Source organism: Haliaeetus leucocephalus, unplaced genomic scaffold (genome assembly GCF_000737465.1).
Source record: "Haliaeetus leucocephalus isolate CR32 unplaced genomic scaffold, Haliaeetus_leucocephalus-4.0 Scaffold384, whole genome shotgun sequence".
NCBI classification, from domain to species: domain Eukaryota; kingdom Metazoa; phylum Chordata; class Aves; order Accipitriformes; family Accipitridae; genus Haliaeetus; species Haliaeetus leucocephalus.
Window position 1 is genome coordinate 7,058,075 of NW_010972820.1, and position 15,176 is coordinate 7,073,250.

General features: G+C 35.6%; 1 protein-coding gene across 2 annotated transcripts in view; it reads right to left on the reverse strand.

Moving 5' to 3' along the window:
- Positions 1 to 267: 267 nt before the first annotated feature.
- ATG5 (autophagy related 5) overlaps positions 268 to 15,176 on the reverse strand; it is an 85,813-nt gene continuing 70,904 nt past the window's right edge. The window contains exons 7-8 of one of the 2 annotated variants that reach the window (XM_010573391.1): positions 4,586 to 4,737; positions 268 to 340 (exon numbers count right to left, since the gene is read on the reverse strand). In XM_010573391.1, the coding sequence (XP_010571693.1) occupies positions 4,601 to 4,737 (137 nt within the window). In that variant the 3' untranslated portion in view covers positions 268 to 340; positions 4,586 to 4,600. Of the gene's footprint in view, positions 341 to 3,713; positions 4,738 to 15,176 lie in introns of those variants that run through there. The other variant, XM_010573390.1, reaches the window with a different exon arrangement.

Consider the following 15,176-nt stretch of genomic DNA (forward strand, 5'->3'; position numbering starts at 1 on the left):
GTTAAAAGAACTTAATTACTTGAATCATAGAGACATGAAAGGCAAGGGTAGGAAAGAAAACATCTCTCATTTTAAACTCTTCTTCCACAAGCTAATTTGATAGCATAACTTGAAAGTACAGAAATCTGAAATCTACTTCTGAGCATTTGAAACTTCACATCTTTTTACCTCTCTCTCAAGAGATATTACTCAGGCTTAGTGTGACATTTTGAAATGTCACCATCCCTGTCTCAAAACTAGACGTTTTAACACAGAATAGACACCTACCTGCTTTAATTCAGAAATCCATTCTCTATGTGATGTGATATTTTAAGAACCTCTGTGCATAGCCTTTCTCATCCTAAGGAAAGAAAAAAAACAAAACAAAACCAAACTTCAGGAATCTCTTTCCTATCCAAACAAAAATGTCCTGCTAAAATCATTGGCTAAAGTCACTTTCCAAAAGCCTTATTATTCTGATACAGCCACAAATTTTGAATAAAAATATTGGGGGGGGGGAATATTTTCCCCTGAAATACACTTTTACCACATCAAGAAAATAACATTATTTTCTCAGTAAAGGCAGAGTAATTTTGTTTTTGCTGGATGGCTGAAGTTGGAAAAAGTGGTAGTGCTTGCCAGAGATCCACTCAATCTCCACATTTCATCCATTTGCAGCACCAGAACAACGGCACCCACGGGAACCCTCACAAACACTAATGCGGTTCTCTTTCTGGCATAATTTGATAATCATCGATATTAATATTAAACAAGTATGTAATCAGTTTTAACATCTATATATGGTAGCATATGAATAAATACATTCTGTAAGCTACTGCTAAATTTACAGGCAAACTAATATCTAGGTTCTTTAAGAGTTTCAAAACATTACATGTAAAAATGTTCTATCTGGAAAGTTATCTATGAAAGGGATTAATCTATGCTTTTCTTGTCTAGTCCCTTGATTTGGTAAATTATCACTGGCAAGCTGTGAAATTTGTGTAAAACATTCTCTAAAGTGAGTAGTCATTTTTCAGCCCTAGAAGTCTTCTAAGAGTGTGCTAATACACTTGCACAATCAAGATGCAGATTTTCCTAAAAACTGAAACTGAAAAAACACCAGCTATCGTCAGTGCCATAAACAAGTTGTCACTCAGACATCATTCACCATATAAGGAAATAAAAGAAAAAAAGGCCATCATTATTATGCAGGATATAAATAATACTGGAAGTGATTATCAAGGGTCTCCATCAGCTGATAGGTATCTGGCTGTCAGAGCAAAACATGCAGAAATACAGAACTGAAAGGACTTTCCCAGTCCCTGACTCCAATGACTGTTATCGCAGGCAACCAGCTTTTACCCTTTTCCTAACTTCACCTTCACATTGGCTTGCTCCACAGCTCCCAAAACTCTTAGTGGAGAAGTAACTGGGTTTGAAGTAGCTCAATAGTTTTCCTTTCTGTAAGTTTATTAATGGCTAGTTCATACTGCATGTTCCTGTAGCTGATCTGTCCTTAAGATTTAACATTTCTGCACATTCCTGCAAGATTTCCCAATCACACTGATACACATACCCAGCAGTATTTGCATTTCTGCCACTAAGGCAGCACAGTCCCTATACCAGCCAGAATTTCTCCTTTCTGCACAGGGGTGTTCAGCCCCCCCCCTCCCCAATATTCCACGTGAGAACTGCTGCTCCTGCAGGCAAACACCCCCCCCCCCCCCCCCTTTTTCTTCTTTTTCCGCCCCCAATCCCACACCACGGCTTTTAGGGGCCTTTTTTTTTCCCCAAATAATTAATGCAAATTAATTTAAAACTAAAATAACAGATTTCTAGCACTTAATGAAAAGGCATCACCTTGTTTGCTGACTGACAGCGGGCTGTGACAGCCAGTGGTATCAAAGAAATAATTGGAAAATTCATTCTTTCTTCACTGAACATTCAAAAATGGAGGTAGCCATTGCCAAACAACATGAAATACAGTGAAGACAGCAACAAGCTCTGTATTTTGCTCTTTTTTAAACTATGGTTTAAGTTGCTCACCAGATACACTTAAATTCCAAATGTAGAGGAGTGTGTGTGCACGTATTTCTTCCAGAAGTTACAGCATTTCAAAGTGAAGAAAAGTAATTAAGCCACAACGCAACTTCTGCTGCTATTGTATTCACACAGTAAGTAAAATAAATTACAAAAATGTTATTTAAATCAGGTAAAGCAAAGACGCCACTTCAAATTTGTGATGATGTGCTTTTGTTTAGATACATCACCCAACCAGCTCTTTAAGAAGTTCCTACTTATTAAGTATTAATTAAATGTTTTTGTCACTCCATGACAAAGATCCTTATTTAGCTTGAAATAAAGACAGACTCAAACTTTGTTTTATTTTTTAATAAAGTTTAAATAGTTAAAATAAGAGGAAAGATATGTTTTAAAGCCAAGCTATTTCTTTGTTCCATGCTAGGCCTTAAAAGTTGGATTTACTAGCAAATACGGGCCATGAGAAAAGAGCTGTATACTTAAAATGCTGGTGTAGAATATATTAAAATAGCCAGTGACTTACTCCAGCTTACCTTAAAACAAAGGAAACACAATTTTTACAGTTTTTTAAAAGTACTGCCTCTTATCCTGATTAATGGAAAAATTATCCCTAAAAAACTTTTTTTTTTTTTTTTTTTTTTTTTTTTTTTTTTAATATGAAGACTCTACAAAATATTTGCTTTATCCATTGGCAGGACTTTGAAATTCTCCAGAATATTTAGATGTGTCTGCCTAAGAAAGTTTATAAATGCCAATCCAACACTAACAAAAATTCCAAACAGAACTGGAAATTAGAGTAACTCAACCAAGTCATCCCACTATAAGAATATTACATTTCACTTCTGCATAAACACAGATCAGCATGGTTTGTTTTGTTTTAAAAATTCTTCATGACCCGCAGAATACAGCATTAGTTTATTTCACTATTACCTTTTCCCTTCCATTTCCTTATGCTATTTCCTCATTTACATGTAAAACACTAATTTGTCTACTGACTTTTTCTGCCCTTAGGGCTTTTTTCAGCCTCGATTCTACCCTCACCCAAAGAGATCCTTCCCCTCTTGCTTCTTAAAGAGGTTTTTGTTTGATTGATTGATTTTCATTTTCTTCTTTTTCAGATACAGGTAAGTGTCCTACCATAAAGGGAGCATGGAAATGAATGGGAATAGCACTGGGAGTTACCGGGACATTTGCAAGCCAAGACTTTGAGTAGAAACTTCAACAGCTACTATTTTTGAAAGAAAAATGTCATGCTTTCTTTATATTTGATAATATTTGACATATATGATAATATGTCTACTATAAACACAGTCTTGTGCCACAAACAGCCACAAACTGCAGACAAAGCAATATAGCACACAGTTTGATGAATTCAGTGTAACACAAAAAAACCGGCAGAGTCCTAGTAGCAGCTGCAATGGTAACAAACATTTAGAAACCAAAGCGATCCAATAACCTAAAAATACATCTGCTAAAATAAGCAAAAATCTGTGCAATGAGATTAGAAACTTCCAAATTTCAGGCTGATTGTTCAGGGACCACAGTAGAAAACTAAACTCAGATGTAAGGAAGTATTAGCTTGGAAAAGCCTCAGCTTTCCAAAATTCAAAATTATTAAAAAGCAATACATCTGTTCATCATTCTATGATTTAACTGTTTTCTAGTCTATGGGAATAAACAGCAGGATACAATCGTTTGCAACATCCGTTTACTTTTTTTTTTAACTTTTAAAACTAAATTAAGAAAATATTCTTACAGAAAAAAAAATTTAGATGAGCACAAAGAAATGCCATGACAAATCCTGAGACAAATTATCCTACATCATTGCTAGTCTATGAAAACTGGTTTGAATAATAAACATACTAGAGTATTCAGTGACAGCATACAAATCAAAAGTATTTGTAAATTATTAAGTTGTGCATGTTTTTAAATGACAAAACATGCTCACGGGTTTACTTTAAAATCTCTCACTGCTTGTTATCAAAGTTAAAAGATCATTTGCATACCAATACACATACTGTAAACATGAACTTCTCATTAAGGAAAGATGGGTTTACAGTAATTTGATCTTTTACAAAAAGCTATTGGTAACTGAATCTCTCAGTGTCTAACTTTCTAGAAAATTAAACCAATGTTTCCACTCTCAAAGTTGAAACACTACCACTTTAGGAAACAACCCTGTTTATTTGTTAATCAGAAATACAATCAAGTGGCATATTTCCATTTGCTCTTCGGCTGACAGTTTCAGCTTCATTATATTTTACAAGACAACAGCAGACTTGCAGAGGTCCCGTAAATTCTTTCATATCACAACTGATTTAATTACAGTGGTGAAGAAAAGCAGCGGTGATGCAAAATAAGATCAGCCCAATTGCCCTTATCTGATGATAGGATCTCTCTTCCTGTTTGGCTTGCAGCAGTGAGGACTTCTTGGTTTGTTTCAGTTTTTTGTTGGGTTTTTTTTTGTTTTTTTTTTTTTTTTCTGGTCAGGCTGCCTCTGTCAAGACCGACAAAAGCAAGAAGTTGACATGCCCTTATAATTCCAGCTTGAGAATGATCCTCATACCAATATAGCTGAGTTTCAATCAGTAGGTCGGGGAATGATACTAATGTGGAGAAAATTATCTGGATAGCTCATATGTTCGCTTAGCCACTGTATGGGTGTTTCCAGCATTGGCTCAATTCCATGAATCATCACTTGAGTCTTCTGCTCTCCATCTAATTCAAAGAAAAAGAGAAACCACTAGTACACCGTTCAAAGTTCACAGAAAGATTAAACATTTACTTATAGTTAATTTATGGTAGATTTAATTGGTGTTACAGAGTTTAACATTTAACAGAACAAAAAGCAGGAAATATTGGTATGGAGAAAGCTAAGATTTCCGTCATCTAAAACAGAAACTTTGAGTTAAAATTAATTCCAAGAAAAAATTGGGTTAAAATGAAACTTAATGAAAGTGCCACTCTTCTTTATTAGTTGCAAGTTTTTTTTGCCTACAGTGATCACAGCTTGATGTCAACACAGTTAAGGCATATCCATCTCGCCTGGCTATAAGCCATATGAATTTTACACAGATCATGCTTAAGATGTTGAGCTTCCTAAAACATACTAATGAAATTGTATTCTTAATATCGTGATCTCCTGAAAAAGCTGGACTATGTGTAATATGTCAGACATATAATACGTGTAATATTCCTGAAGTAGTTTTGTTTTGCTAAGAATAATTTACTTAAGTCTCTAGCAATATTTCAGAGTTACTCAGAAGGCTGAGTTGGCACCAGCTTTTTCTCACTTAGTTTCATCTTTTGGAAAAGCTAAGTTAGCAAATGATTCCCAGTATGACAAGATTATTTTCTAAGAATATTTCAATTTTTTTTATTTATACTTGTCCCGGAGGATGCAAGCACTTTGATCCTTTGATTCAAATGATGGGAACCAGCTAAAGCAACTGACATAACTGTCATGAAATGAACTAAAAAAAACAAAAAATGAAAATTTATTTCAGAGCCTTGAGATGAGAAGAGCATCTGAAATATGCTCCAAATAATGGTTAGGGGAAAAAAAAGTATGCAGTGACCTTTTACTGTTTTTATACTATACTCTGGCTTTCTCACATGGACCTACCACAGTGAAATCCACATTCAGGGCTCAAAAACATAACCGCCTTCTCTAATTCGCATTTTATGCCCCCCTCAACCATCTGTATTACGGAACAAACCACCATGCTCCCCAAGAGTTGCATGGAAGAGAGGAGAATCTAGAAATGAAGGTACTATTACTGGCTCTTTCATACAGCTACTCCAGTTGTAGCATAATTACTATTTTATAACATCGATAAAATCTTATTTGTTTGGTAACTAAAATGATTTCACAGCTGCCTGAAGAAGTTTGTATTATAACCGAGTATTTATACCAGCACAGGCTAATTTAAACTAGGAAGAATCATCCTTGAATATGCTGTTGACTTTATGCTAGTAATAATTCTTCCTGCAGAAACAGACAGTTATGTTTGCCTAAAATAAAGCATTATACATTAGCTACATGTTACCTACATATGGTATCATATTCTGTACAAATTATTGATTAAATATATAAAGCTTGATTCTCTAAATGGCATAGTATACACATCATCACACTAAATTAAGCATAAACAATTGCTGGTTTCTGGTTTTATTGCAGATAGGTCAGAATAACGCAGCACCTCATTTAAAAATAAACTTCTGGTACTTCCAACCAAAGCAGGTATTTATTGGGCTGAAACATTACCAGTCAGATTGTCAAGAGTATAAACGGCAAAAGAAAAGATCTCAGAAACCAAGTTTTTACATTAAGAAGTTACGGAACATCTAAATATTTTTAATATTAAAAGTAACTCCCAAATATATGTATTTAACATTTTCAAATTAAAATCTATCTATGGTATCCTATGGCACTCCATAAACTGGCCACAGAGTTAGTGACATTTTTTTACATTTCATAATATTATTTGATTTTCAGAAACAACTAATTTGCATACACAAACAGATGGCAGAATGCTGTTTCAGCGTTAGTACTGTGCATAGCTGACTCCTTAGCAAAAACTTGCACAAAAAATACATTAAAAGCTTTAGAACCTCAGTATCATTTTCTTGTCATTGGAGGAAAGGCTTATAAATGATAAACACTTTCTTTGGCTCTTCTTTTACTGTGTGACAGAACATTTTTGGATGCATCCCTGCTCCCTACCCAACTCTGTCTCTTTCTCATACAAATCTTTTATTCTGTTCCTCAGCAAACTGAGAAAGTCTCAGAGGTCAATGAAGAATTTACAGTTTAATTAAAGTCTAAATCTCTGCATTAGCATTGTTTGTGCTTTAGTATTACCTCTGACAAAGCATCACTTCTCCTTAATTCTTTTTCCCCCTTGAGGCTTGACTAAAGAGATCTTATCTACCTATTCTGTGTTTACTGTAGCCTTCTCTCACAAAATCCATTGTTTTTACTTTAACATTCTTCCCTCCTTTTGTTACTAGGGACCATAAACTCTCACTTAAGTCACATTTACCCAAACTTTCTTCAACTTTCATGTTTCAGTAACTTCCCTATTTTGAATCACATGCAGAGTCTTTCTCCTATAGATGGCTCCTCTGCTTTATATAGAAAAAAGCTGTCAACAGCAAATACACTAAAAAAATTACTGGAAAATATTCTTGTTTTCTCAACAGCTGTCTAATTTGTATCCACTATTACCACTGTGATCTGGGTTCTGTGTGATTTGCTAGCTATCATGAAAGCTTCATCCACCTGGTTTATAGCTATAATAGATTTACATAATATTTTTCCTTCCATTACTGTTCACAGTCTTAAGAGTTGTAGCTTATTTTGTATGCATCTTGACACACCAAGTGCTGTCCTCTTCTTCCCCACCCCATATTCTATGATAACAAAGTCTTTTTAGACTGACAAAATATCTCTATAAAAGTGTACCAGTTGCTAAACACAACATACATTTAAATGAGTGGTATAAGATTTAAATGACTTACAAAGAAGATTAATGCCATTCTATGTCATTGAACGAGGTCTATAAAAATTAGGGCAAATAATTCTGCTCATCAGTAGTGCAAGGGGTCTGGACCTGATAATATCATTACTATCAATACCTATTTTACAATATTCAGTAATGTAGTAAAGAAAACAGGACTTCCTCAAACCCAAGAAATTCAAGTTCTCCAGTCACCTCACTAACTTTTTTTTTTGCTTTTAAAATCATGATAGAACTGATTGACATGTTAGCTATCATATAAGCTAAAGATGGTTTCTTTTACTTTGTTGCAAATTAATCTTGGGAAGAAGAAGTGGAAATATCAGAAAAATAAAAGTATAGCAATTCATGTTTCGTAGGAAGTTTTTATAATGTGTGTACGTAGTAACAATTTACTTAGAGTATTTTTATACTACTGAAGTGATGAACGAATAAGAAATACTGTTTGGGCTTTTACAAAAAAAAAAAAGCCTCAAAACCAATTAAGTCATCTCCTATCAGAGTGGTTGTCCCAGGATTAAATGATTTCTCTTCGCTTTCCTTGTGGAAATCCATGACTATAGAAGGCACTATAGCCTCTGAAAGTCACTAGTGGCAAGTGATAAGTACAGTTTACAAAGTTTTTTGGTAAAACTTAACAATAATTCTGTCTCCAGAAGGCAGATAACTATTTTTACATGTTGTATACAAAGAAATTTTTGAGATATTTCAGATCACAATTTAGACACTAACTCAAAGGCTGCAACACTTAAAGTAGGGACCTGACCCAGGCTAAGAAATCATACCATGTCAAGTCAGAAGAGTTTCCCAACTCTGTACAGAAAATGGAGAGAAATAGGCAGCTCTGAAGTGAAGGTTTTAAGAAGAGGTCTGCTTCTCTCTCATCTATAAGGTGCCTCAGTGTTCCTGATCAGGAAACCACCTTGATCCAGGCAAAGAAAGTATTGGCAAAGGACTCTCTTTTGCAGATAGGCATCTGCTAGAAGGAAGCAAGAGATAGTGGCTGTTGCATCTCAACAGAGTCCATGAGGTAGTGGCTCAAAGCCCTCCTCAACCTGAGGCAGCTTGAGTCCACTCTCCCTTCTTCAAGGAGAATGCCCTAGCTACTACGGTATTTGCTGTTGCTAATCCCAAACTTCCTCTAAAAACTCTCAATGTTCAAGAGTCAGCGAGACACAGAGAAAGAACAAAGAAGAGAAAATCTGTAGTCTTCAGAGAAGGCAGGAAGATGTGCAATGTCATGGTATCACGTGGTAGGTTTTTCTATTTCCTTTAGCTATATAAATTATTGCTTCTGAAGTAAACCTCTTGATATTAGGAAATAAAAGAGTTTAATTAGCTCATTCAGCATCAATTCAGATTGTTACACATACCTCTGATGCAATCTAAATACATTTTTCTACTGTATTATCTTTTTATTTAGAAAGGAAGAATTAAAGATAGAGGGAAAGGGTTGGTTTTGAGACAGATTCAAGTGCCTAAGAATAGTGAGAAGGCACTACTTCTGGCAAAGGTACATATTTCAGCCATTTTCCACTCAGATAGGCACCACAATGATCACCAATGCTGCAGCTACATACTCCCTTTCACCTACACAAGATTGGCTTCTCTAGCTAGACTACATCTGTGATGCACCACTTAAAATTCTTTAGTAGGATAAAATACCTCCCTTCTGATTTGTGGCCTTTAGCAATCACCTGTCAGGACAATTTAGCTGGCTTAAATTCTTTCACTGATAGACAATATAAGATATTCAGGATTTAGCAAAAATGGCCCTGGAGTACTTCGAGTCCTCTGTACGCAAGTCCTCTGGAGAGCAAGTCCCAGAACCTGCCTGTAGTATCAAAATGGACAACGCAGAAACCACAGCTTCTTACTCAGGGCAGCATCACTTGCAAAATTGGCTTTAAAACCCTAAAAATAGAGCAATAGAACCCTGTGCTCCAAACTAGGAGCAAATAAGCACTACTTGCATGATACAAGGTTGCAGAACTATAGTGGACAAGGATACTAAAAAGTATAAGGAGTAAATATAACCAAGTATCATGCAGTAGCAGCCTTATGAATCATATAACAGAACTAGTTTCCAGCTTTTTCAGCTGTGAAGTGGTCCATAAACATTTGCTTGCTTATCTTCAGATATGTTCTGGATTAGATGATACTAAAGGTATTCCTGACAATAGGTTATACCAGACTGTGGGAAAACTCATCTCGGGTCAGCGTTACAAGGAGCGGAGCTCTCCTTCCGTGGCTGTGGTGCAGCTGCTTTCCATTCCACCCCTCCTGCTCCTCAGATCACCAGGCAGGAGGACAGGCCTTTAGGTGCACGTACCCTGAAGCAGCCAGAGCACTCCTTGACAGCATGTGCTCGGCAGCTGGTGTCTCAGACATCTCTGAATCTGAAGAGACATACCAACATCTTCGCCGGGAAGATTTTCATCTGCCTCGTTCGGATCTCTTAGGAAATTACTTACAGATACATAGCTTTCAGTAATGTGCTTCACTAAGTTTGTTACTGACAGCTATTGCTGACTCAATTTTTAAAGGGTAAAGCCAAAGCTGGGTGGGGCTAAGTTCCTAGCAAGCAAAGGTGAAAATTTCCTTCTTGAAAGCTACACTTCTGGTCTAGCACAGAGGATCATATATGAAACTATGTCCAATTATTTACAAAAGACTACACTACATTAGCAAGCAAATTCAAAGACTGTGTTCCAACGTGTAACTACAGGTGGTAAGACAAAAGTGGACAGTGGCTGAAGTTACCCTTCCCCTCTCCAGGCACCTCAGGTTGGATATTCTAGGACATACAGAGAAGAGACAGCCCCAGACAAGCCTCATAGTCTAAAGAAGTACTCCAGTGACTTCTGCACCAGTAGTAGAATATAAGTAAACAAGCACTTGATGAACATACTTCACTTTTTGCACTTTTAAAGTAGGTAACATCTCTAAAAAACCCCAAACCTCAATGTTGTCAGTAATGGTTCAATTTGATACAGGGATCTCTTGACTGCTAGTGCTGAAACTGTTGAATAGCATCTAGCTCTTCAACAGCAACCTCTCCCAAACTGAAAACAGCTCCAATGTCTGATACTAAAACTGACAATGACTGGATACCATTCACAACAAAACAAGCTTCACAATTATTTTCATTGCATGTGCTAAAGTCACATGTGCTCATAAAATATCCATAAACTTCACAAAAATTAAGCTAAGGAGTATTATGAACATTTTCATATCACTTTTGTAATATTTACTTTAGCCAGATAACGTATCTTTTTAAAATTATGGCAAAATATTGCTTTGCTTAGTGAGCAAGCTTAGCTACAGAATGAATTCAACCCATCTATAAATCAAATACTCACACATTGCTTTTCTTAAGTATCTTTTAAAAAAAAAGTTAAAACATATTATTTCAGGCTTTTCCATTCATAAACTCAAATCTAACTGGAATATTTCTGCCATCAGTTTCTGGCATGTGTATGTGTAATATCAACCAAAGTACAGAAACACGGTGAGATGTTCAGATTCCACAGTAATGATTACCTCAATATAAAGGTCTCAAATACTAAAACAAACTTGTATTTTAAACAAATCTTACCTACTCAGCTGAGTACTAACAGGTGCTCAATACTTATGCAATTTTATGGGAAGTACATACAAAAACAGTTGAACTTGGTCAAATCTCTTGGCCAAATGATCACTTGCTCTTTGAATGAACTCAGCACAAGTACTTCAGACAGTGAACACAAGTTCTCTTTACTGATACAATATATTTTATATTTAGGAAATGATAGCTTCAAGGTCTAAGGTTACTATACATTCCATTGAGCAGGGGTTTTTTTTAGTTAAAATTTTTAAAATAGCAATAAAATCTTAGTATGAGTTTTCAGAAGCTTCATACTACCCTATTTCAGCCATTATATTCCAAGCTTTCCTTACTTTTCTCTGAATTCCACCCTATTGCAATAAAGGACCCCGCTTGTCAGAGTAGTAGGCTTCATTGCTAGAAGCGACTCATTTTCCATAGCAATCTTAACATACTTTTTGCCTCACTTTAATTGCACATAAATTACCAAAATCCTTATTCCCTTCATCTTCCTTAATTTGGAATAATTGTCAGTTTAAACAGAAACACAGATGATATATCGGATCACGATCAGCAAGACATGCTGTTCAGCATCCTCTGACCAAGAGCAAGAACACACAAAAAAATTCTGCAAAGCCGACTTTAAAAATCGCCTAGCTACAACAAAAGGTTCCTCTGACCTCAAAAATGTAGAGGCTGATATGTGACACAAAAGCACAGGATTGACTTTTCCTTCCTGCCTACATATCCTGCCAGCCCTGGGGAAAGCCACTGATGCTGAGTTCAGGTGAAGAACTCGCATGCAGAAATACATGGTCGATGCATCATTCAGAACAAGTCTTTTTCCTCAAAATGATTCTGTATCTGGAATAAACATTGTTCCAAACACACGACGTGGTATGGAGAATAAGAACGTCAGTTCCTGGATATAACCTAACTTCCCAATATGAATATAAGTAAACAATCAGGTAGATCTGGTTAACTGGCAGCAAAAAGAGAATATCTCTCATTTTAACCACTGGTAGTAACATGAGTTCAATTGCTCAAATTGAAGGTCACAGTTTTCCTAAATCTGTGTTCTGAGCTCTGGATATTCTTGATATCTACACAGATATCCCACAGAGCTTTTACCTATGGCAAGTTCCTGGCCTCAAAGACAAGTAATGGTAAATAAAATCCACAACTTTGTATTTCATTTAAAAATATCTTTTAGAAGGAATGTTAATTCTTAATAGGTTTACCGAACAACTTCTTACAGATAACAGAACAAGAGTGCTTAACCTATCTTTTCTAAGTCATTATTTTGATGTTTTAAATTCTTCTCCAAAATAAACAGTTCAAAACATGAGTCTCTCTCCGTCCTGGAGTGTTTTGGCATTCATATTAAGTGTCTCAATTTCACCCTTAGAGTCCCTTGATGTCATCTCACTAGAGCCCCTTCTAAGAACTACTGCTTCTTACTCCAAAATGCTATGACAGAACTAGACCTGTATCAACCTCAGTGAACGCTGTTCTTGCAGAGTACTTGACTACAAAAGCCCAACTCCAGGCAAGATATCTCAAGTATTCCTCCATGGTGACACTGTCATGAAGTCCATACTCACCGATTTAGCTTTAATTACTGCTGTTATTTCTTTACATGGTTTTGACACAGGCCAGTTGGCTGATCTCTACATGATCTTCTTGTGGCATGAACATCTCCTACTTGAGTTTAGACATTTGTGACTTAAAGGAGAGAAGTTTTTGTCACAGTTCTTCGTATGATTAGCTTCCCTGGATTATATTATATTCCAGCACAGTCCTAGCTTTCTCTATCCTCAAAATGCAAATAGATGAATATTCAACATTATCATCTGCATTAAGTACCATTAAATACTGAGATAAAATAAAATACTTGGCATCACTCCTATTCATCATTTTCTTCTCCATGCAATTTTTCCTCTCGTTATTTCCTGTCATCTTCTACCTCAAGTCTATCCTCGGGTTAAATAGCCACATTTCTGAAATATAACAAAAAAATGTGGATTAAACTAAAACCACAAGCAAAAGTTCCTTACACTTTGGAGCAGATAATGAGAATCTGGGTTACATTTCTAATCTCAAAGAAGCCAGAAAGTATGTAAACAAACTAGAAAACTTATTTCTATTCCACTGAAAAAGTTTTTAGAGAAAGAGAATTTGGCCTCAAACACCAGCAAGTCCAGGTTGCCTGAGCAGACTACTTTTAACAATTCTCCACACAGTCTAAAACAGTTAACAGTGACAGTAATGCTATTTAAGACAACCAAGGGGATTTTTCCTTCTGTAAAAGAGTTCATGCAGCTCAGTGGAAAAGCAGATAGAGGATGGAAATGAAAGCTTTACTTCACTAAACTTTGTTGGTTTTATTTATTTATTTATTTTTATTCGTGTATATTTAATAGAAGCTTTTTAATGGGGTTGTTGTAGTAAGTCCCAAACTAAATGATTGCAGAACCCTAAAATACTTTTCTTAAATATCTAACATTTTAGTAGTTAAAAGGTTTTAGAAGACCTTACAATGACTGAGCCTGAGATGCTTCCCATCAAACATCTAGCTTCAGGCAGGGGAAAAAAAAAAAAAAAAAAAAAGAAATTTTATAAGATGAAACTCTCAGGAAATATTCTTATACCCCTTCTTCCTTAGCATCGGTGCCTTAGCCTCAGCCCTGAATCAGCAATAAACCTGTGCTAGTTTGTAAAAGACTGGGATTAGCAATTGAAGCTTATAAAACAATTTCCTGCAATAGGTTTAAGTTTGGCTATACACATGTGAACAAAGTGGCAAAGTTCAAGGCAAATCATGCTGCTGTTCCATGTAACAGGCAAGCACACAGCATATTTATATATACAAGGAACAGGCAAGGTGTGCATTAAAAGACAAGCACTTGAATGCATGACAAATTGAGCCCAACTCATCCATGGTATGTTTTCCATTGCTGAGGGAGAGCTAAATCACTTTTAGGAGTTGTGTAGCTTTTTTTAAACAGCAGGCATCTTGACTTACAATAAATTAACACTTTCATGCATCATGCCCTTAAGTAGATTTGAGATTTCTTTTCCCTCTAAGCTGTGTGCAACTGACCTTCAGAAATTAAGGCTACCTCTGTATACAGCTAGGGAGCTAAATGTGATCAATATGGTTCTTTCTCTATAAAGACTGGTATAATGCAAATCAATCTGCTGTAGAAGACCTCTTGTTGCTAATAGTTTGTGAGAACTTTTATTATGTCATTGTTTTCAAAATACTGTTATGCCAAACAATTAAATAGGAAATTCTCTATACAATCATATTATATATTCCCTACGCATATGTACATTCATACACTTTTAAAGGTTTTTAATGGCATTCTTGAACTTTCAACCTCTATTTTACTTCATTTTCAAGTTACTATAATTCACATCATGCCTGCAAATATTCCTTGATTGTAATGGCCGTCCATCTTTTATAATGAACTTTTCAGCTAATCAAATGATGAACTATTCCTAGCGAGGCAAAGCAAAGAAGGATTACTGTTGCTGCAAAATCATTGTCAATACAGAAAAGACCAGCACATTTACTTGTTTTCATCAAGCCATAATGCTAATTGTTAATTTATCTGCCTAGTTTAATAAATCAAATTCAAAAGTGGACATTTGGACATAATTACAGTTTAAAAACATATGCCTGAAAAAGTGATAAGCGATATATACAGATCAAAGGCTTAATGTTTGCTATTTCATGTTGTGTACCTTCCCCCATTTAACTCGAGAAAAATAAACTGGTTTTGCCTTTTTTAAAATGCTACTTCCAGCAATATTATTATGATATTTAACAAAGTAAACAACTTCACAAGCAAACTATACATAAATATGGAGATGAGTTATTCAATTAACCCCAAAGTATGGACAGTTTTGTTCCATGTCTGACAAATTCTTCAACTTCTGCTAAGCTGATCAGTAAAAACTCAGCTAATTGAATCCATCGATGTGAAAAACCACAGGCTCAAGTCTGTACTGCATACTTCAAGCTGAAGGATTTCTGCTTCAGC